The following is a 22,596-nucleotide window of genomic DNA, read 5'->3' on the forward strand; positions in this document are numbered from 1 at the left end:
AGTACAATTTAGCAGTCTAAGCGACATTACCATTTCGCTTAGTGTCCCTCTAAAGTAGCAGTCTCAAACGCGCGAGCCTTTTGTTTGGGGCCCGCGACCCGCACATGGCTGTGTTCGCACAGCATTTCTTTTTTTTTTTTGTCTTAACGAGAATGTTTGTGAGCTACACAGGCATGACTGCAGGGTCAAAATCACCGTTTTCGTTAGGCACCCCGCGTGGTCACCGTGTGTTGAAGCATAACCGCGAAACAAAAACTATAGTTCAGAATTGGCATCCAGATTTCATTTTTATTTATTTTTGAAATCGGTATCTACGCGTTCTTCGAGTCCCTGTGCCAAGTGTCATTCAGCAACGACACACATATGGGTTATGGGAAAGGTGTTATTTCAAATGAAAATGTTTACTGACGCACCCGCCATGTTATGTGAATGACACACATCTTTCGCTGACTGCGATAGTGATAAGAACGGGAAAATCGCTCTACGCCGTATGAGAAAGTCGTGTTATACCAACACCACCTAGGTGGTGTTGGTTATACCGCCCTACTTCCCTACGCTGGCCGGGAAATTCTGCCAATACCTTACAAGTAGGGTCGTTACCCTACGGTTGGCAACTCTGGAACTCGACGCTCGGTGGACAGGAGAAGCAATGAGAGTTGCGCCCGCGTGGGATAGGTTAGGGTAGGACCAGTTAGGGTAGGATTAGTTAGGGTGAGGCTTAGTTATGCTTAGTGCAAAGAATGAACCAATGAGAGTCGGACCAAGAAGGGGAGTGTCGATGTTCGGCGGAAAGACTGACCCAATGAGAGGCGCGCGAAAAATGGGTGAGGGTGAGCCTCACGAAGGAGGGTGTCACCTTCGCCGCTTCGACAGTGTTCGCGCAGCGAAGCAGCTGGGCCGCATTATTTCGATGATCTGCGACTTAATGGTGACGTCATCACGTGATGATTTTTCGCATCGCTCGCACTGACGCCGCAGAGTGTCAACCTTCGCGTTTGGTGAGGCATCTGAAACTTTATGGGGAAAAAAAGGGGGAAACATGGACATTGCGTTACGGTACGTTTAGTGCCAGAGCACCTGGCGTGCTTTCTGTATGCGTGAGGCGCCCGCGTACTCCTGCATATATATACTTCCGAGACGTCGCCGTCTAAGCAAAGGTTAGAGGGCGCAGGTACGTCCGACCTTGAAGGACGAGAGGTCGCGGGTAGGGGAGACCTTATAGGGGGAAACGCCTAGCGCCTGCATCGATCCTTCGGTCTCCCCCGAGCCTATAGGCGCTGCGCCGTGCTCCCTACCGGGCTGCAGAAATTAGGCGCCTTCTTCCTCTTCTAACCACTATAGCTACCACCCACTATATACCTTTTTTGTGTGTGTGTGTGTGTGCTCGCGTCTAGTGTCCAGGCGGGCTTACACGCGTTCTCGCCGATGGACGGCATCGCTACTGCTTGTAGCGCGCGACCGCGAAAACTGCGCGAAGGAAAACTGTGCGTCAGAATTTACAAGACGAAAGCTTCATACGTCTCGGGAACAGGAAAGTCCGACGTAGTCGTCGTCTACACACGAACGGTGCAAAAAGTCACGCGGTACTATATAAGCGAAACGAACTTCGTTGTGTCACAGTTAACGTGCGTTCGGGGTGTATCGAAGTTAATCAAAGCGCATTACGTTGGATTAATGGAATAATGTGGACGAAAGTTTGAAGTAGGTGTCAAACTATACATCAATGTTAATTGAAATGAATTATGGTGGCTCGAAGGGCCAGTCAACAGGCTCCGAAACGCGCAGGATAAGCTCGCGCATTTTTTCCTGCGCGTGACCAACCTCCTTCAACGCGCAGTGACGTCAACACGGCGATCGGCGACTTGACGTAGCACGCAGCTCGTCGATTGGTCCAAACCAGGTCTCAGCAAAGAGTGACGAAGTCATACGTCACTGATCGTCGAGTTGACGTCACCACGCGTATAAGGAGGTTGGTCACGCGCAGGGAAAATGCGCGAGCTTTTCATGCGTGTTTCGGAGCCTGTTGAAAGGCCCTTTAAAGGGCTGGAAGGAGCTGAATTCAGTTTTCGCACCGAGTCGTCCTAGCGCGTCACTTAAGGAATTCCAGGCTCTCTTTTTTTTTTTTTTTTTCATCCGTGCGCCGTGCTTATAAAGTTATTACTGATGCGTCTGAATGGCTTATTTTGTGGGTATAAATGAAGCCACGCGACAACATCGTAGCAGCGGTTATCATTTTCCATTTTTTAGCGCGCTTCAGTCCAGGGTGGTTGCTTTTTTCCCGTTGTTATATATATACCTCACCGCAAAACATTGTGTTTGCTTTGCCCGATCACGCAAATTTGTTGCAGCGAAGCTAAACGTTTCGGGTACGATTGGTAACATACTATGGTGTCTGTCTCAATTTTGGCACTGGGACTTTCGCATACTGCATCAAGTGTCGGTCCGCAGGTACGGACTTGTAGGAAAACCAGGAATAAAGAAGTAATTTTTGCCATTTCACAGCAATTGAGCTCCGATAGCCTAATTTGACGCCATGTTTGCGGATCCATAAGTAACTCTACCACTGGCTCATTTTTCGTTAGTGGCTTTCTGAGGTCCTGCCAATTAGAAAACCACGCACGAAATTTAGCCCACCAAAATAAAAAGTCCGGGGTGAAAAGGACACGCAAAATTGTTTACCACTGATAGAAAAGAGCTGGTTTTCCTGCGTGACTTGTAAGATCAATGCATCTAATCGTAAATGCCTACATGGAACTTAGAAGTGTGGTCGTTTGGGCTAGTTGGTTATGACATGACGATAGTTGTAGCGCGTCGTTCTGTTCTCGCTCTGTAGCTATTGTCATGCCCACATGGAGTTATGAGGGAGTGGTGTGCAGGAGTTTTGCGCAGGGGTCGCGCCTTTCTCCGCACGAGTCATATTACAAGTCGAGACGAGCCGTCGCACGCATTCTCCGTTTCCTCTGTTTACGGCTGCGATCGCGCTTCGTGTGTCGGCATTCCACAGCGCGTCGAACGTCAGCTTCCCCATCGTGAGGCGCGCCAAGTGCGCACGGCTCCGCCGCGGCGGGGCGCGCCCGTCGTTTGGAGCGTCGTCGCTGGCCGCGGTCGGCGGTTTCAGAAGTGTCGGTCGTGACCCAGAATCGTGCGCTCGTGTTACGTATTTATAGACGGGGAGGCGCGCTGCCGACTCTCTTGGCAGCCGAGCTTTGCGCCGGATGCCCGCACTCGAAGTGCCAGGAATATCGTGCAGCATTCTGCGAGCGCTGCGAGGGTCTAATCTCACTGTTGGTGCGCAGATTGCCGAAAGTTCATGGTCGCCACCATAAGCGTGCGAAGGGGTCCCCTTCAGGAGGAGGGGGGCGAAGGTTCGTCGTGGCACCCCCCCCCCTCTTATTATGTCAACCTATGGGACTGAGTTTGCACCCCCCCCCCCCCCCCTGTGCGCGCACCTAAATAAAGATATATCACATGCTTGATCTGAAGTTGGGACCGGGCAGGCAAACGGTAATTTTGCGCTGTGTGGTGCCATGGCGAAAAAAATTTCGGGAAGGTGGGTCCGTGGCACGGACCCGGGGAGCCACCCCCTGGCTACGCCACTGTCGCCACCATGTGTGTGCGCACCGACTGACTAACTATGCCGGACGTACGAAAGAACGATTGAACTGCAATTGGAGAGAAAAGTGGGATGATTTCGTTGGCACAAGGGGGGATATCCGCTGTTCGGGTGTCAGCTGTTCACGACGGAGTTTATAGTTCCGGTTCTCTCCTATAATTTCTTTGAGTGAATCCACGACGGCGTTGGATTGGCCACGGCAGGCTCTGCACCCTTCCGTAGAACTGCACGCTTTATTGCGCGGACGCAGGCCTGGAGCCTCGGTCCCCATCCTTCTTCTCTCTTCCTCTTGCTTCTCGGCTTTCTCTTTTTGGACGGAGAAGGGTCGCCATTCGCGTTGCGCGGACTTTGGCCCTGCCGAAGATTTTCGACAGCGCGTGAAGTTGAGAGCGAGCTCAGTCCCCTGGTGGCGACATCCAAGCAAAGAAATAAGTCTGAAATAAAGCCAAAAGAGAGAGAGAGAGAAGAGTGTTCAGATGGAGTGATTGAGATGACGCTGAAGGTGTACGTGTTCTCGTCAGTTGGGGTTGATTCGAGAATCGCGATTATAGCTCTGGCAGCCTGTGGTCTTGGGCCTACCCGGATGCCAGCTGGCTAATTGGTGAGTCGCGTAGATTTGTGACCGATATAAGCTCAATGGTATACCGTCTCTCTAACGTGTGTTTCTGTGTGGGTCTGTTGGGGATGGGGGGCGTAATCAAGGTTGACATGACCTTTTCTTGGAGAACCGCACCAGTTAATGAAATGCGCCATGAGAGGAACATGAAATTCGTCTGTGAAAGTACGTATATGTGTTGGGGGGGGGGGGGGGGGGCTAGATGCTATTACCTTGCCTTTGCAGGGCAGTTTGATAGTAAGGGCCTCAGTGCGGATAAAACTTCGACCCCCCAGCTCCTCTCCTTAGGAGAACACTGCACACGGCCAGTGATGTCCGTGCAGGGAATTTTCTCTTATTCGGAGAATTTATGCCTGTCATTTTGAACAAATAGGAAAATAGGAATCTTCGTTATATTGCAGGTAATTTCAGGAATGGCTAAACTCTCCTATGACGACCAATAATTAGCGGTCACAGTGCGCCTTCATCTGGTGTAATCGGTTCGGACGCATTCACCACGCAAGCATGACCTTTGAGATTTGTTTCTGATATTTACACGGAGCGATATTTAGTTCACTAATGGTGTTATTTGAAGCTGACAATGTTCAGTGTACTAACGGTGTATGAACTGATAAAGTCGTGCTTTTGTTGGGCGGCACTGGAGGGGCTAGACATGATTTCAAAAGTCGCCAGTACGTGAGACACGCGTAATTATAATATGTGTGTGCTTGGACGGGGGCTAAAATCAGCACTCTTGTTCAGAGAATTTCGCTGGCAATTCCGTCAACGTTTGCAGGGGGAAAAAAATCCCCGAAACAGGAAATTTTTGTTTCTCTCTGCTCATGCCATCGCGGGGGACAGCAACAACGGGGCTGTACATGACGCAGCTCGAGGGCTCACCGACCGAGCTGCCCTCTCAAGTGCCGCCCCAGCCTCCTCCGGTGATTACGGCGTGGCAGACGAGTGGGAGTGGGAAGACAGAATGACCAGATACAATGAAATTACAAAACATTATAGATTACAGAGGGGCATATTCCCGCCCCCTCACCCAAAATTAACAAAAAGACAGTCTGTCGAATGGCGGCAGTTACAAACTAGGACATATCCGAATCCTGCACTATCGCACATTATCTATCCTGATATATACAAAACGGACAGGTGCAAGCGTTGCGACTCCAGAGCCACTCTGGAGCATATGTTATGGGAATGTAGAGGGATTAGTACTCATAACAAGTATGCGGCCTCTGCTGACAGCCTTCGCGCGCGCTGGGAAGCCGCAATGCTCAGCTCCGTCCTCGAAGACCAAATGTGGGCCGTCCAGCGGGCCGAGGAAGCCGCCAGGATTCAAGGACTCCTGGCCGTAACCTAGGCGGGGCCAATCGCCCACCCCATCTACTCACCGGACTCTTAATAAAGTTCTTTCCTCCTCGGACTCTTAATAAAGTTCTTTCCTCCTCCTCCTCTCTGAATGGGAATTCTTCGGCGTAGTACGGAAGATCACTGCGCACGGCTCTTGCTAGTGAAATTTGTTCCAAGTCGAAACCAACTAGGCCAGCTTTGATTGGTTGGTTCATGGTGATTTAAGCTCTGATAGCCACACAGTCCTAACCGTGCAGACGTCCGTTACAATGCGTCGGCGCGTGGCGTGCCCTCTTTTTATGCGCGCCACAAGGACGTGGCTAGGAGGTGGCACTCCAGACCCGTGCTCCCCGCCCCCCTCCACCCCGAAATTTGTTCGCCATGCATCATCATCATCATCAGCCTGACCACGTCCACTGCAAGACAAAGGCCTCTCCCGTGTTCCGCCAGTCAACTGGGTCCTGTGCTTGCCGCTGCCACTTTATAACTTAGAAGTGTGGCAGCTTGGGCTAGTTGGTATGGCACGACGATGGTTATAGCACGAGAACAAAATGATGAAACAGAGACACGAAGGACACGAGTGCTACGTGTCCTTCTTGTCTCTGTGTCGTCGTTTTGTTCTCGTGCTATAACTATCGTCGTGCCACTTTATACCCGCAGACTTCCTAATCTTATCTGCCCACCTAACTCTTTGTATCCCCCTCACCCGCTTGCCTTCTCTGGGAATCCAGTCAGTTACCCCTAATGACCAATGGTTATCCTGCCCACGTGCCCGCCCCATGTCAATTTCTTCTTCTTGATTTCAACTTTGATATCATTAACGCCGCTCGTTGCATCGTCCTCGCTTTAAGCTGAACCCTCTTTGTAAGCCTCCGGGTTTCTGCTCCGTAAGTACCGGCAAGATGCGACTGTTATATATGTATTTCTCTAGATGGGTAGTGGCAGTCCACCAGTCATGCGTACTTTGTTCGAAATGACAATTTGCCTGCCCGCCCCCACTTTAAATCAAGGAGGTGTCTCCCCCCCCCCCTTCCCCCGAAAAAAAGTTTGTGCATGCAACCCAATAGCGCGCCTTCTCCCTGTGGAGGGGGAGCGCTCAGTAATGATTGATATGTGGGGTTTAACGTCCCAAAACCACTATATGATTATGAGAGACGCCGTAGTGGAGGGCTCCGGAAATTTAGACCACCTGGGGTTCTTTAACGTGCACCCAAATCTGAGCACACGGGCCTACAACATTTCCGCCTCCATCGGAAATGCAGCCGCCGCAGCCGGGATTCGAACCCGCGCCCTGCGGGTCAGCAGCCGAGTACCTTAGCCACTAGACCACCGCGGCGGGGCAGGGCGCTCAGTAGGCAGAGGGCATGCATAGGAAGAGGGCATGCTGGAGGACACTGCCGAACACCTGCTAATGTTCTGTAAAGGGATTCACACTATAGTTCAGGATGTTGACGCAGAGTTTTTCAAAGCACTGGGGTTTAGAGACAGGGAGGGCAAAATAGACTTCAAGCGGGTAGAATAGGAGGCTATCTGATTGGTGGCTAAAGTCAAGGCACGAGTGAAAATTGAACCATTCACTGCAAAGTACCAGTCCTATACTTCACTATCTAAAGGGGAAAAAAAGATAAATCTATTTGTTGGTTCACTAAGTATTACGGCTAGGTGTGGCGTTAGCCGCCGCCCGATTTAAAAGGTACAGCCACATCAATCCATCCATCCATCCATGCTGCGCGTTGACGTTGGTTAGGTTTTGACATCCCGGAATGACTCGGGCCACAACGGACACCGCAGTGGAGGGCTCCGGATGATTTCGGTTAACCGGGGTTCTTTAACGGGCTCTGACATCGTGCAGAGATCACGCGTGCCTCCAGCATTCGTAGCCTCCTTGGAAATACGACCGCTGCAGCCGGGTTCAAACCCGCGACTTACGACTCAGTGGCCGATCACCGTAACAGCGCTGGGCCGCTGGGACAGCCTATCCCATCTTTCAGCATTGATTCCAACACTGAGGAGTAGCAGGCTAAGAACCCGCTTTCCGGGCCGACATCTCCTCCTCCTTCTCAATAAGCACCACCTCCTCCTCCTCCTCCTCCTCCTCCTCCTTCTTCTTCTTCTTCTTCTTCTTCTTCTTCTTTTTTCTTTCTTCTTCTTCTTCTTCTTCTTCTTCCTTCTTTCTTTCTTTCTCTTCTTCTTCTTCTTCGTCTTCTTCTTCTTTCTTTTTCTTCTTCTTCTTCTTCTTCTTCTTCTTCTTTCTTTCTTTCTTTCTTTCTCTTCTTCTTCTTTCTTTCTCTTCTTCTTTCTTTCTTTCTCTTCTTCTTCTTCTTTCTTTCTCTTCTTCTTTCTTTCTTTCTCTTCTTCTTCTTCTTCGTCTTCTTCTTTCTTTCTCTTCTTCTTCTTCTTCTTCTTCTTCTTCTTCTTCTTCTTCTTCTTCTTCTTCTTCTTCTTCTTCTTCTTCTTCTTCTTCCACTAAGAATCGTTCTGCGAACGCTAGCGGAGGTCAGCCATCATTTATAGCCAATTCAGCCGGCGCTGGTCAGCGCTGGTTGTACACGAGCAAATACGACAAACCAGCGCACCAGTGGCCAGTGGTCGCTATCCGTTTAGCATAGACGCCCCCGCGTACAAAATCTTTTCTTATTTTTTTTAAACGCGTGTATATACATAGCAGCGAGCAGCTGTCTCGCCATTTCGAGATACTTATTGATCGAGCGCGGACACGAAAGCCCGGCAAAGCGGGGGGGGGGGGGGGACAACGGAACTCGCCGTCTCCGTGACTCCGCGGGTCGCGTCTCTTGAGCAACCTCTGTACGAAAGGACAAGCGGTGTAAGGGAAGACAGGAAAGCCGCGCCCAGTCGGGCCGATGACGCCTGACGTGACGATAGTTATAGCGCGAGAACAAAACGACGACACAGAGACAAGAAGGACACGAAAGACACGAGCGCTACTTCCAACTGAGTTTATTGCGCAGAGCACGAAAATATATAGAGGAGACAGTAACCATGTGATAAAAACCATATGGCACAAAGAGCAGAACATGAGTAAGAAAAACAAAAACAAACAACACAAAAACAAAAGCACTGAAAAACAGCAAAGAAAAATCTAGAAGAAAACGAAACAGGAAGGTAAAGATAATGTAACTACCTGCCCGCACCGAAACCTTCTTCTTCTTTCGTGTCCTTCTTGTCTCTGTGTCGTCGTTTTGTTGTCGCGCTATAACTATCGTCATGCCATACCAACTAGCCCAAGCTGCCACACTTCGATGACGCCCGTTTCGAAGTTCCTGGCACCGGGCGCGTACGGAGAAAGAGAGACCTTGGCCCGTGCAGGCACGATAGCGAACATTCGTTTATCTCGTTTTCTTTTTTTTAATACGTGTGTGTTGTCGCAATCCTTGGCGTGCACCTTGCAGCCGTTTCGTATATGCTCTCACGCTATAGTAGTTGAATCCGGACTCTCCGGGAATGAGGAAATCGGATGGGAAGTGGCGTGGGCGCGCACGAAGACCGCAGAAACTGTCGCCTTCAGATTATTCCTTTTTTTTTTTTATGCGGAAGAGCATTATTTCCCTCGTAGTCGGCGAGTCTAGGCGTTTTTCGCTGTGCAGAAGCGAACGGGGTATACACTCGCGGTATCTCGTCCGATATTTAGCTCCTCGTTTGCGGGAGCGTGTTCTACTCCCGAACATGGAGAGTTTTATTCGTCTTCTCGTGCGAAGCGTACATTAACTCCTTCAGGGCCCGAAAAGGGAGGAAATATACTCCGTTGTGGTGGGAAAAAAAGGCTCTTCTCAGAGGTGTAGTTGAAGTATATACTCTCTAAAAGGAGTTGCGTGCTTTCGGAACTTCTTTATTGTCCTGCGGCAATAATCGTCTGCGTCACGTGCGTAGGCGTGCGCGCGGGAGAAGGGGGGAGGCAGGGGCGCCCTGTTCACCTAAGAGAGGAGAGGGAGAAGTACAAAGTCGGTAGGGAAACCCCGCACCACGCCTATCGCGTTCGTTATTCCCGCGCGCTCGGCGCTTCCAAGGGCCGCCAGTGTGAGGGAGATTCCACACCAGATTCAGGGAAAACTGGCTAGCACACAGTTTGGCACTGCGCCGTGTCGCCTGTAGGCAGACAGAAATTAGGTGCCTTCTTCCTTTTCCTCATGAACCACTAACAACAACACACAGTTTTCGTCAAAGGAAACGCAGGCGAGCCGGGGTGACGATCATAGAGGTGTGACAGAAAGGCGCCCCAAATACTCCCCTTTGCATCTCTTTTTTTGCAGGTGTAAACGGCGATTCCCGTAAAGGGGAGTTAAAAGTGGGGCATATGTAGTTACTCCCTTCAGTAGCTGTCGGTGGTGCTCCGCTTGTTCTTTTGCACATATTGCGCGCGTTCCTGTAGATATTGTGGATGTTTTATGCTTCGCAGTGGCGTGTCATTCATAATTGGTGTGCGAAACGTTAGGTAAACTCCGTACCTTGTGGCTGCGCTGTCGTTTCATTATGAAGTACGACCAACTAGTCAAAGTTTCAGTCTTGATACCTTACATATATAAGGTCGCGTTTACAGGGCACACTTTCGAGTATATGGCACAGTGTATAAGTTCAAATGATTTTCGCTCGCAACGAAAAACATGAAAGTGAGAGATAACGGGAAAGTTTTGAAGTAAACAGCGGCAGCTGGCAAAGCTCAGATGCGCTGCCCCGCCGTGGTGGTCTGGTGGCTAAAGTACTCGGCTGCTGACCCGAAGGTCGCGGGATCGAATCCCGGCTGTGGCGGCTGCATTTCCGATGGAGGCGGAAATGTAGGCCCGTGTGCTCAGATTTGGGTGCACGCTAAGGAACCCCAGGTGGTCGAAATTTCCGGAGCCCTCCACTACGGCGTCTCTCATAATCATATGGTGGTTTTGGGACGTTAAACCCCACATATCATTTAATCAAAGCTCAGATGCGCTCTTGTGAAGGGCAACCGCGGCCTGCAGCAAACGCAAATTAGGAGATGGTATTCTCTCTCACGTTGCGAGTCTCTGGCTGACTGCTCGTCTCTACGTCTAAGCACGCTTTCTCCTTCCTTCTTCTTTTTTGTAGTGTCAGCTTTTTTTTTTAAGAAGGTTCACCACGTGGAAGACCAACCGCAGAGCTTTCTCTTTATCCGTAATTCTTCGGAGTTTCCGTCGTCCTCATTAACATGTCCCGCCCATTCTCAGCCTGTCTCGCTATTGAAATTAGGGCGAGTCTTTATTCTGACGTTCATGAACCTGATTATTCCTGCAAAAGAGACGAAGAGAAGATGGAGAATTTAAAGAAGGGGACCTCGACCGCAATCCAACCCACGTGTGACGACGAGTCCAGCTGTGTCTCGTTTGCCACCGCACCGCGTTCCAAAAAAAAAAATTCTCTCTTGTGACCGTTGCACTATCTCTCTCTCTCTCTCTCCTTCGTCCTCATTTGTATGTGTGTATTTTTTGCGTGCATATGCTGAGCAAAGGCTTGGGTCGCGGTCTGCGACGGGAGAGGCTCGAAAGAGGAAGGGGCGTTTCCTAAAATTAGCGCCGCTCTTTCCCGTCTAGCGAGGTCTTGGCTCTAGCCCGACGCGTGCGCACCGTGCGCTTAGCACGCGACCTGCGGGAAACCGAAGAGTCGGCGCGTCGTCTGCTGCGGTTTTGAACCAGACGACAACGCGTCCGGCCAGCAAGGACATCGTCATCGATCCGTGCGAGGCAGGCAGACCAAACCATTTAGATTAGTTTAGAGACTACGTTCCGCTATTGAGTACCCATCATCGAGATTGTGTCGACGTACGTGCGCCCGGTGACCGCCATTTTGTGACCAAAAAAAAGCGCGTCCCACCGGATTCTCAGATTGGGCCGTCTACGTCGTCTGCATGTGTTCTTCGGTGCTTCTGGATCAACCTTCCGTTATCGTCGTTTCCGTGGTAACCGGATCTTGTAGCGATAGATACCCAACGTGAGCCTGATACAGTGTAGATCCTTGTGCGAAATGATGCACGGTTACGTTGTTCATCATTTCGGGCGGACTGGCTCCGCCTTTGTAGACTTATGACTTTCCTGCGCAACTTCGGGGCGTAAGCCTGTGCAACATCTCCCCACGGACTTCGACGAGAATCTTCATCGAGGGCATCCGACTACCGCCAAGCCCCCCTCCCAGCGTGGGACTGCCGGACTTCGTTCAAGAGCAAGCCCCCAGTTTTCGAGACCAGTTTGTCGTGAAAATCATAGGCACAACCCCCACGAGCTTAGCGTATACATACGTGAAATCCTCCCGTCACTCCCCCACACAGAATCGCGGTTTCTCAGGCAGATCGTTTAAGCACCTCTCTTTATTATTTTTTTTTCCGGCCAGGAGGTTCTTGAACGACGCTGCTCGAGCAATTTGTCGTGCGCGTACGTCATCTTTCTTCAGTCGGTGTCGTCGTCTTCTTTAACTGATCGTCTACAACCCCTGTCATCCGCAACCTCAGTCGTCAGCACCTCCTCTTGTATTCCGCAACCACTGTCGTCCGCAACCGTCCGCAACTGCGGCCGCAACTCTCGGTTTTGTCTCTACATTTGGTGTCGTCAATACAAGCGTCGTCTGCTCCATTTTAAAGGAAACGAACTTATAGACAGTAAGGCGAAAGCCCTCTTTGTTTATATAATGAGAGGTGCACGTCCTCCCTAACGACTTCACGCAGTTAACTGTGGCTATACGATTTCGAAGAGTAGCGTGCGTTTCGTGAACCGTGTGCGCTTCGTTTGACCATCGACCACCTAAACACGATCTACGAGGTGTCTGTGCGTGTTTGTGTGACACTTGTGCGCGTGTGCTCAGTCTTGCTCACGTAGGGCAGTGTCCGTGTGTTAACCAGAACAGTGAGCACAGTCTTCTTCGTCGCTTCTTTCTCTTTCTTCTTGCGGTGTGACCGAAACCGCCCTCCTTGGTGGACTCCCTGCAGAGTCTGCTGTCTCAGGTGACCGGAGAGCCCCTGGGCGTCCAGGTGGAAGAAGCCGGCCGTAAGGCGGAGCCCGTGCTGTCCTACCTCGACTGGGCTTCGCAACCGGCCGCCACCGGACTCAGGAACGAACTCCAGGCGTTGCGCGACCGTCACTCACAGTAAGTGCGCATGCGCCCTACCTACACCCTTCCAACTCTCCCGATTTGCCCGGGAATCTCCCGAATTTTTTCGGACAGTCCTTTCGCTTGTACTATCACGGCCGCCAATCTCCCGAAAACGCCTCCAACCTCGCCGCAAAAGCAAAAGAACGGAGGAAAGTGGTTCTAAAATTTTCTAGCCTTACCCCCGTATTCTAGAACGTCCCTTCACTCAACGCTCCACCTTCACTTGAGCCCCGCCGCGGTGGTCTAGTGGCTAAGGTACTCGGCTGCTGACCCGCAGGTCGCGGGATCGAATCCCGGCTGCGGCGGCTGCATTTCCGATGGAGGCGGAAATGTCGTATAGGCCCGTGTGCTCAGATTCGGGTGCACGGCAAAGAAAACCCCAGGTATGGTCGAAATTTCCGGAGCCCTCCACTACGGCGTCTCTCATAATCAAATGGTGGTTTTGGGACGTTAAACCCCACAAATCAATCACCTTTAATTGAGAAAGCCGATGGGAGCGCCATCTCTAGTAACGACAAGTCACTGCATATCAGCGATAATCTGCTGCGATTCTTGAGTAGCGCAGCGCCATTATCAGCCGAGCGGCGGTGCAGAGCTCAATTCTGTCAAGTGAAGGGTGAAAGTCGAGTCGAGGAGCGTTTGTGAATACGGGGATTAGTTTATCACGCGTGGTACGCTTGTTTAGTTACCTCACCGCAGTACACTGGTGTCATGCGAAAAAGCGTGCTACTTCACCGCAGTGCACTAGTGTCATGCAAAAACGCGTACTGAAATTCAAAAGCGGCTAACAACTGTAACTGGACAGGGTAAATTTTGTCGCGCATTTTCTCAGTCGTGCGCGCGCCGTATGATTTCGAATATCAGTATAATTTCTGACGTCTAAAAACTTTAGTGGCAGTCATTCGGAGCTGTTTACGATGTTGCTGCGAGAAACCACAAATAAAAATGTGGGCCAGTTTTCGTTAGCGACAACTCGCTTCTTTCCCGCCTCTCCTCTTCCTTCTCCACATTAAAGGTTTCCCTAATTGTGAACCCCATTTTGCAGGTGGGCCTTAAATTGACACTAAAAAACAGAAAGAGAAAAAAAGATTTTTCCCCAACTAGTAAGTTACTGTGTTACAGAACGAAAGCGCCCTTTCGTTTCGTGAAAACACCTGGTAAGCAAAAAAAAAACGAAATGCAGATCGCTGCGTCACCTTATCGTCTTCGCACCTGCTTGCTGTTTCGTCGAATATTCTTACCGTGTCTTCAAGGGAACGCGTAGTTCCCTTGAAGACACCTCCCTTGAAGACACCGTAAGGGGGTTAAATATAAGGGGGCCAAATCTGGTACTTAGCTTTTACAATGTTCCTTTTTTTCTTAGCCAGTGTAGGCTGAATTTGAGAGGGCACATTGAAATCCATGACGTCATGCCGACCTTCATGTGCAAGATTTCGGTGCGAAATTAGATTCTTTGTTCTACTTTACCGTCTCTAGCATCAGCTTTGCTCGCCTTCTGCCACTTTCGGAAGAGGTTTTTTTTTTTCCTCGTAGTGCCTATTGTTATCATCCGGGCATCGTGCGTGTGGCATCGCCAATAGTCGTAGACGTGTGCAGGGTTGCCCATCAAGGGGGTGGTGGGGGGGAGCTGAAATATAATCGCAACCTTCCCCCACCATGGGCGTCGTCAGAATTTTGTCTTGGGATGTGCAAACTCGAGCTGTATCGCGGTTAGGGGAGGGACAGAGCGCCAGTGTGGCTTGAGTTGGGGGGGGGTCGCGCAATTGCTGATGTAGTTTGAGGGTGGGAAGTGCCCTTTTGCATCAACGCCCATGCCCCCCCCCCCCTGACTGGTGGAGTCCACAGAACAAAACGCTTCACAATGGGTTAAAAAAAATCAATGAACATGTATTGATGACGTGCCTCTCACGACTTGACCTCGGTCCCTGACTTCAGGGGAGTAATGATAGGAAGGAAACACATCCCTGGAAGCATGCAATGTTGTCACGTCGTTGAAGCGACTTTCTGAGTGTTGCTGCAACGTTGCGCCATTTGTTGCTGCTAAGACAGCCCTTCGAATGCAACATCAGGGTCTTGGGCCGTCAATATGGTAAAAAAAAAGCCCGGCGCGACCATTAGTGATTAAACGTTCTTAAGTGATTAGGGGGGGGGGGCGCCTCCCCCTCCCGCGCTGCCCCTCGTGTGCACGCCTGTGCCAACGGCGATAAATACTCTTTAGTATAATGGGTTATTTCTCCGTTCGTTTCTCTGTGGCTTTGTTTTAAAGAATCGAGGTTCTAACAGCGAGATACTGTATAGGTTTGATTTCTGAGTGTACTGAACAAACTTCTTTCATTCTCTCTCTCTCTTTTCTTTATTGTATTACTACACGGTTAATATTTAGCCTTTTCTTGTTTACCGGTCGGAAGAGTCGTAATTTCGCCATGAAACGCGCATCAGCTGTTTCGACGTACGGATGTTGTTTTTTTATTATGTTTTGTTATCTTGTGCGAAAGAAAAAAAGCGCGCAGCTGGTACAACCTTTCGGGCGGCCGTATCGCCGGCCGCGGTCGCTCGTCCCGGTGGCATACGTCACAGCGGACGTATATAACGAGTACTTGAAGTTCTAGCTATTGCAGCCGAACAAAAAAAAAACATAGAAGAAGAAGAAGAAAACAAGAAATTTCACATATAGCTGCGCGTGTGAAGTCACTCGATTCTCGGAAAACACGTCTCGTGTAGAGGACAGCTCATCGCCGGAATATTTGTAACACCACATGCAGCAAGGTCGTATTGTTCTCTGCGTCTCCGCGTCCTTGGGTGTTAACCGGTTGAGGCGACACCGCTACGGAGTGTTAAGTGGGTGTTAATATACTGTATACATCTGCAGATATGACTGTGATATGTCATCCTTTCAAAACAGCGAATCTACGTACATGTACAGTGTGTGAGTGCTTCGAAGATCTTCAGCGGCCGACACCACCCAAGTATATATGCTGTCTTCCAAGACTGTCCCCGTAGAGAACGTTCTCTGTTTGACAGCGTCGCTGACTTGATTGATTGATTGATTTATCACCCGTCGCGGGTGGTCTACATGTGGCCTCGATGCTTGACTGCTGACCCGAAGGTAGCGGGATCGAATCCCAGCCGTGGCGGCTGCATTTTCGATGGAGGCGAAAGTTTTGAGGTACTGAGGTGCACGTTAAAGAACACCGTGCGGATGGTCAAAATATCCGGATCACTTCACTATGCATGGCGTCTCTCATAATCATATGGTGATGTTGGGACGTTAAGCCCCAGGTATTATTATTATTATTATTATTATTATTATTATTATTATTATTATTATTATTATTATTATTATTATTATTATTATTAAAAGATGGAATCCCGTGTACTTAAAGTTCGGTACACGTCAAAGAAAACCCCAGGTATGGTCGAAATCTCCGGAGCCCTCCACTATACGGCGTCTCTCGTAATCATATGGTGGTTTTGGGACGTTAAACCCCGCATATCAATCAATCAATCAATTACGTTCTCTTCAGAATCAAAACACCTCTCCGCCGTTGCGTATCTCGTCAAGCACGTCAACGTGCGATCCCGTGATTCCATATGCGTGGCACAAAGCAATGATGTTCCCGGGACCGTGCGCCCCCCCCCCCCCCCCGCCTGCGGGCGCTCTTTAATTTCACTAAATGGCGGCGAAAATTGCCCCTCCGATTGTCTATCGTGCTTGTCGATAAGGAAGGGGAAAAAAAATGTGGAAGACGCGGCTGCCCAGCGTACACGGAGTATAGGTAATCGCGCCCCGTATACACCGCGCTGCGCCGCTTTGCGCAATTAATTTCCTTGAATTGCCGTTAATTGCGACTCCGCCGCGCATCTGACCGCCGCCGACGTATATACCGGCGCCCCGCAAGATTGCGACACATCTCTCTGCAAGCTTTTTCGCGACGCGAAATACCTCGCGCTATTAATTATCCAGGAAAAGAAAAAAGAAAAACAAAACCCACGCGGAAGGCTTGCATGCAAGGTTTAGGTGTTTGTGCGCGCATCGGTCTAGTATATACGTTTAATATACCTCCCCAATGACATAGTCGCCATCATTGATAATAAACTTTTTCGAAAGGCTATAGCTAACATTGTTTAACTTGGAATTCACGGCACCTTATTGTTGTTGTAAAGTTGTATGAACAGGAATAACGTCATGTTACTTTGTTTGTTTTTAATATTTTTGCAAAGCATTTCCTTGCTACATTGCATGTACTGACATTTCAAGTCGTTTGTTTTATTGCACTGTTGTATTACGTTCTTGTTCTCTTATTTACTACCCAAATTTTGTATAATTTTCCGTTCACCACTCCCCTCTGTAATGCCCTCGGGCCTTGAGGGTACAATAAATAAAGAAATAAAATAAAAACACGACATCGCCTCTCGGCCTTTTGGATCGCTCTCTCGCGCGGCATATATCGGACGAGGATGGCGTACATGTATATGTAACAGAAAGGAGCTATAAAAAAACGACCCTTGTGTCGTTAATGTTAATAGCGTTATTATTCTAACTGAGGATCCACGTATACAGTCATTTGGGGAGGCGTTTGAAGTGCTCTCTCCTTCTCTCTCGCGACTGTATACGCCAAGCGCCTAAACAGTCGAGTCGACAACATCGCCTCCGCAATCTCCGACGCGGCGCATCTTCACGACGGTAATCTCGCAGGCCCTCGCGCAAAAGTGTGTTATATACGCTACTACAGCAGTCACCACAGGCGTGCGCACAAAAAGGAGGAGGGGTGCCCCCTTATAGTCACCTGAAAGGGAGGTTGGTCTAACGTCAGCCCCTTACATTGGCGTAATAAGGGTGGGAGGGGGGGGGTCGCATTTTGATGGAGGTGATATGGTAGATGACCGTGTACTATGCGATGTAGTTGCACGTTGAAGAACACCAGATTGTCGAAATTTCCGGAGCCTACACTATACGGATAATTCTAATCTATGCCAGTACTGTACCACCAGAGCATCTCTTGACCATATCCTATGGGAATGTCCAGCATTAGTCAGAAATTCTGGGGTCGCGGCCTCCAATGAAGGCCTTCGGGCGCGTTGGCGTACTCTACTGCTCAGTTCGGGCCTGGACAAACAACTTTGGGTGATCCAGCAGGCCAAGGAAGCTGCCGGGAGACACAGTCTCTCCGTTGGCCCCTAGGTGGGAGCTCATCCCAGCAATCTGCCGGAAATTAATAAAGTCTATATATCTATCTACACTATACGGCGTCTCTGATAATCATATGGTGGCTTTGGGACCGTTTAGAACACCCGATATTATCATTACCTTGGTGCTATATGTGCACACAACTGTCATAATGGCAGCTCTTGTGATGCTGTAGGGGCGCCTTGAAAACTGAAGTCATGCTGTCAGCACACGTCCCCGTCTATAAGAGACAGAAAAATGTCTGTACATTTACTTTTTTTTCTTTCAATTTTAAATCTTAATATTTTTTTCTCTCTCTCTCTTCTTGCCTTTCAGTTCGCAATCCCCTTCCCCACGCAAAGTATAGCAAGTCAGCGACACACACGCGCCTGCTAAATTCTCTGCTTTTCGATAAAGAGCTCTCTTTCTCTCTCTTATGATGCTAAATAGACAGCTGCGTACCGGCATGCCCGTTCTAAAAGCCGAGCCTCGTCTCGCACGGGCACAGCGCGCGTTTGTGTGACGTCACTCGCTGCGCGCTGCGGAATGTGTCGATGCTGCGACGCCGTTGTGTACGCTCGCTCGTATTACATGTATAGGTGTACGCATGCATATACCGAGCACGTGCACATAGTTTAACACGTATGCACGCATAGCGCGTTGAACTGGCCACATCCGCCCAGGTGTGGCGGGAGTGTAATCGCATAAAACTCGATCTCGAGTAAACGCTCACCGGGAATTTCATTTCAATAAAATGAAATTCAAGGCAGACGTAATTATACATTCAGAGGTCCCGAAGTGAAATCTGTCGAAGGGGGGGGGGGGGGGGGGAGACCTGTTAACAGAAAATAAATGGCGGTTACACTAGTCTCGGCAAACAGGGAGTTATTTAATTTATACAACGTGAAATGCGTCAATAGCAATGGAGGTAAATGATCATAAAAAATGTCTATAATAGACAGATTGAAAAAATTGACAGGAATATATAAAGCAAGGCTTTTCTGGAGTATGCACATAGGAAATATGCAATCCATCTAGGCGGGGGGGAGAGGGTTCGTTAAGGCTATCGCCCCCCCCCCCCCCCAATCCCATCCCAACAGCGCCTGTCGTACCATCTATCACCGATTAAGGCAAACGAGTAGGACCACTGCGAGTACAAATTGATACTATTTGTGCTGTGATGAGGTTCTTGTGATAAGAGTAACTGCCGAAACGGAACTGTTAGGACTCCCTTCTCCTCTCCTCCGGTTTTAATTCAAGGGAACTTCCTCCCCTCCCCCCACCTGCCCTCTTTATTCTTTATTCGAAGTATACCAGCAGCACCCGAAGGCGTTATAGCAGGGGGGTTACAGATTCTAAAGAAACAAATTTTCATTTACAGCAGACACTTGTACACTTGTGAGCCCATTCCACTCATGTATTGTTCTGACAAAAAAATAATTTGCAAAAATTCCAGTCCTGGGACGGCATTCCCTCAGTTTAAAAGGATGATCAATTCGATTTGACAAATAATACGGCGTCTGTAAATACATATCCTTATTGATTCCAGTTTTATTATTAAATATTAGATATAAAAGTCTTAATCGCAATTTTCTTCTACGCGATGAAAGCAGCTCCCAATTCATTTCTTGTTTCATAGCGGTAGAGCTTTCCCGCCATTGATACCGTCTCAGGACGAACCTTGCCGCCCTGTTCTGTATTTTTTCTATCTTATCACTAAGATATACCTGCGCCGGATCCCACACAGCGCAGGCGTATACTCTAAGACTGGTCGTACACACGTCAAATACGCACATTCTTTAAGTCGCTGATGCGAACATCGTAAGTTACGCTGAATAAAGTTTAACACCCTCGCAGCTTTCGCGACAACATAATCAACATGTACATTCCATGAACAGTCAGAACACCCAGGTATTTGTAAGTTGTCTTCGTGGTAACTGGCACACCATTTATACAATATCTAAATTCGATCTTCTTTGTCTTCTTTGACAAACAAAGGTTAATGCACTTTGTGCTCACGCTTGTGATGATGTGCACGTGTCTTCGTCCTCGGGCACCACCCCGTTTACAGGTATGCACAACCGATTGCGACTGCACGCCTTATTGAGCGTTTCAGGCTTTTCTCGACGGTTTCCGTTTCTATACGCGAGCTGACTGCATGCCCTCCGTACCGCAAATAGAACTGTTTTAACAGAAGCGACCTTGTAGATGCCGATGACACCGTCCGGCGTTTCGCAGACGGGCGGCGCTGCGAGCTCAGTTGACCCCGAATGGCAGTGGGTGGGCTGCAATCGTACAGGGGATTGCCGCAAAGGAGGCGGCGCTGGTGTGCTGTGGCGCAGCAATACAGCCTGGATGCCAATGAAGGGTCCTTGTGCCGAGCACATTTGGGTTTCTGGGACTATTCTTGGTGAGCCAGTTCTCTTTGGTGTGGTGTATTTAACGGTGGCTAGTGGACCACATGACGGTAACGACAAAGTCCTACAGTGTATCATTGAAGATGTGAAACGGTGGGGTGCAGACCGCGAGGTGTTGTTGATGGGAGACTTTAACGGACACATCCCGGCCACTGACGGGTACTTGGATTACAATGGGAAGCTGTTGTTGCAATGTGCGGAGCAGCTCTCTTTGGAAATCGTTAACCTTCGCACTGACTGTGCGGGATGCTTCACATGGTGCGCTCGTACCAGCCGCTCTACCATAGACTATGCTCTGGTGACTGCAAAACTGGCCGCTCGCATAGCACAAGTGCATATTGATGAAGAGGGCCAGTTCAGCCTTGGAAGTGACCATAATCGCATACGGCTGTTGTTCTCTAAGGGCGGCTTTCGAACAGGCTGCATGTCACCTCCACCCAGGCGTGGCATGTACTTGCCGAGCAAGTCCGTGGAGAGGGTCGCCAAGGATTTTGAAAGTAGTCCTCAACGGCGGGAATCCCGCTCGTACAGTGAGTTCATGCGCGCACTGGACGCTGTAATGCGTACCCAGATGGTCCAGGAGAGGCCGGGACGCAGGCCACAGAACCCATGGTGGGACAAAGAAGTGGAGGTGGCGTGGAAGGAGCGCCGCCAAGCAAATCGGGAACATCGAAGATTTGTCAAAGGCCTTGACACTGAGGTATGTGCAGAGAAGTGGGCTGTGTATCTGGACCGTAAACACAAGGTACAGACCCTGATTCAGTGCAAGATAGCAGACTACAACCTTAGGCTGATCCAGTCCATCAGACAGGAAGGAAGATCTGCAGCACACAAATTTTGGACATACATTAGGTCCTTGGACAGAGCCGCCCCCCCGCCACCTCCTCTCATAGATGCGGCAACGGGGCAACCAGTCGGAGAGCCCTGTGAATACATTGCACAGCACTTCTCCCGGATTTTCGGGGCCTCAGACTTGAATACAGACACCACCCTTAGTAAAGAGGAGGCAATCAGTCCTAATACCGAACGCCCCCCAAGCCAAACAGAACCACCCTGGGCCCTCTCAAGGTTCACAGTTGAACGGGCGTTGAAGCGGATTAGGGCTGGAACGGCCACTGGTCTGGACGGCATGCCAGCGCGCGTACTAAAGTGCTTGGGAGAAGACTCGAGGGAACAGCTCGCAGAGATCCTCACGGCCATCATCGAAGGCGAGCCCATCCCTAAAGAATGGCATGAAGGGAAGGTGATTCTTATCCCCAAAAGGGGCGGAGATGCGAGGAACATAGAGGACTACAGACCAATAACGGTCACCAGTGTTATGTATCGCTTGTTCGCGGGGGTCATCAAAGCATGGATGAGTGGCTGGGCGGAAACCAAGGGACTACTGACCGAGCTTCAGAATGGCTTCAGGCCAGGCAGACGTCTGGATGACAATCTGTTCGTCGTCACACAGTGTGCAGAAATAGCTCGCAGGGAAGGGAGAACGCTGTTGTGCTGCTTCCTCGATGTTGAAAAAGCGTACGATAGCGTGCCGCACGGTCCTCTCTTTGCATGCCTGTCTGACCTTGGACTGCCCCGGCTGCTAATCTCCACTATACAACGGTTGTACAGTGACAATGTAGTGAGTGTGCAGTTGGGTGCCATAACTACTGGCCCAATTCATGTAAATAAGGGTCTGAGGCAGGGCTGCCCACTGTCACCATTGCTGTACATTCTATACGCATCCAGAATAGAGCGGGCCTTGTTGAACTCCAACCTCGGATTCAGCATGCGTTTCAGCACAACTAGTGCTGAAGAGAACTTCCACCTGCCTGGTTTGGCATTTGCAGATGATCTGGTGGTTATGGCAGAGAGTAACCAGGAGTTGCAATCCCTCCTCGACATCTGCCAGACGGAACTCGCGAGTCTTGGACTTCGATTCAACACTAAGAAATCGGCGGTTGTCCGTCTAACTGGAGGGAGTACCGATGCAGCAGCGTTGACTTTAGGAGGAGAACTGCTGGCCACACGCAACGATTACAGATACCTGGGCGTCACCCTGTGTGTGGATGCAGCAAAATATAGTCTACACGAGACTGTGATTCGACAGACTGCGTTGCAGGCTCAACGAATCCTTCGTCGCCGATGCCTATGGGGTTGCAACCGATTTCAGATGATCCGGGACCTGTGGAAGATGGTTCACGTGCCGGGCCTGACGTTTGGAAACGCGGTAGTGTGCATATCGCCAACGACACGGGAGTGGTTGGAGCGTCAGCAGAGAGAGGTCGGCCGTGCAGCGCTCGGTTGCCATTATCGAGTGGCCAACGAGGCGATTCAGGGAGACGTCGGATGGTCCAGCTTT

The 22,596-nt window shown here is 49.9% G+C and overlaps 1 protein-coding gene across 2 annotated transcripts in view; it reads left to right on the top strand.

The window, feature by feature from the left end:
* Positions 1–22,596, top strand: part of LOC119166998 (uncharacterized) — a 398,724-nt gene that overhangs the window by 241,312 nt on the left and 134,816 nt on the right. For both annotated transcript variants that reach the window (XM_037418400.2, XM_075867251.1), the window contains one exon: positions 12,508–12,665. In XM_037418400.2, the coding sequence (XP_037274297.2) occupies positions 12,508–12,665 (158 nt within the window). The remainder of the gene's footprint in view (positions 1–12,507; positions 12,666–22,596) is intronic.

Source organism: Rhipicephalus microplus, chromosome 6, assembly GCF_043290135.1.
Source record: "Rhipicephalus microplus isolate Deutch F79 chromosome 6, USDA_Rmic, whole genome shotgun sequence".
Taxonomy (NCBI): Eukaryota; Metazoa; Arthropoda; class Arachnida; order Ixodida; family Ixodidae; genus Rhipicephalus; species Rhipicephalus microplus.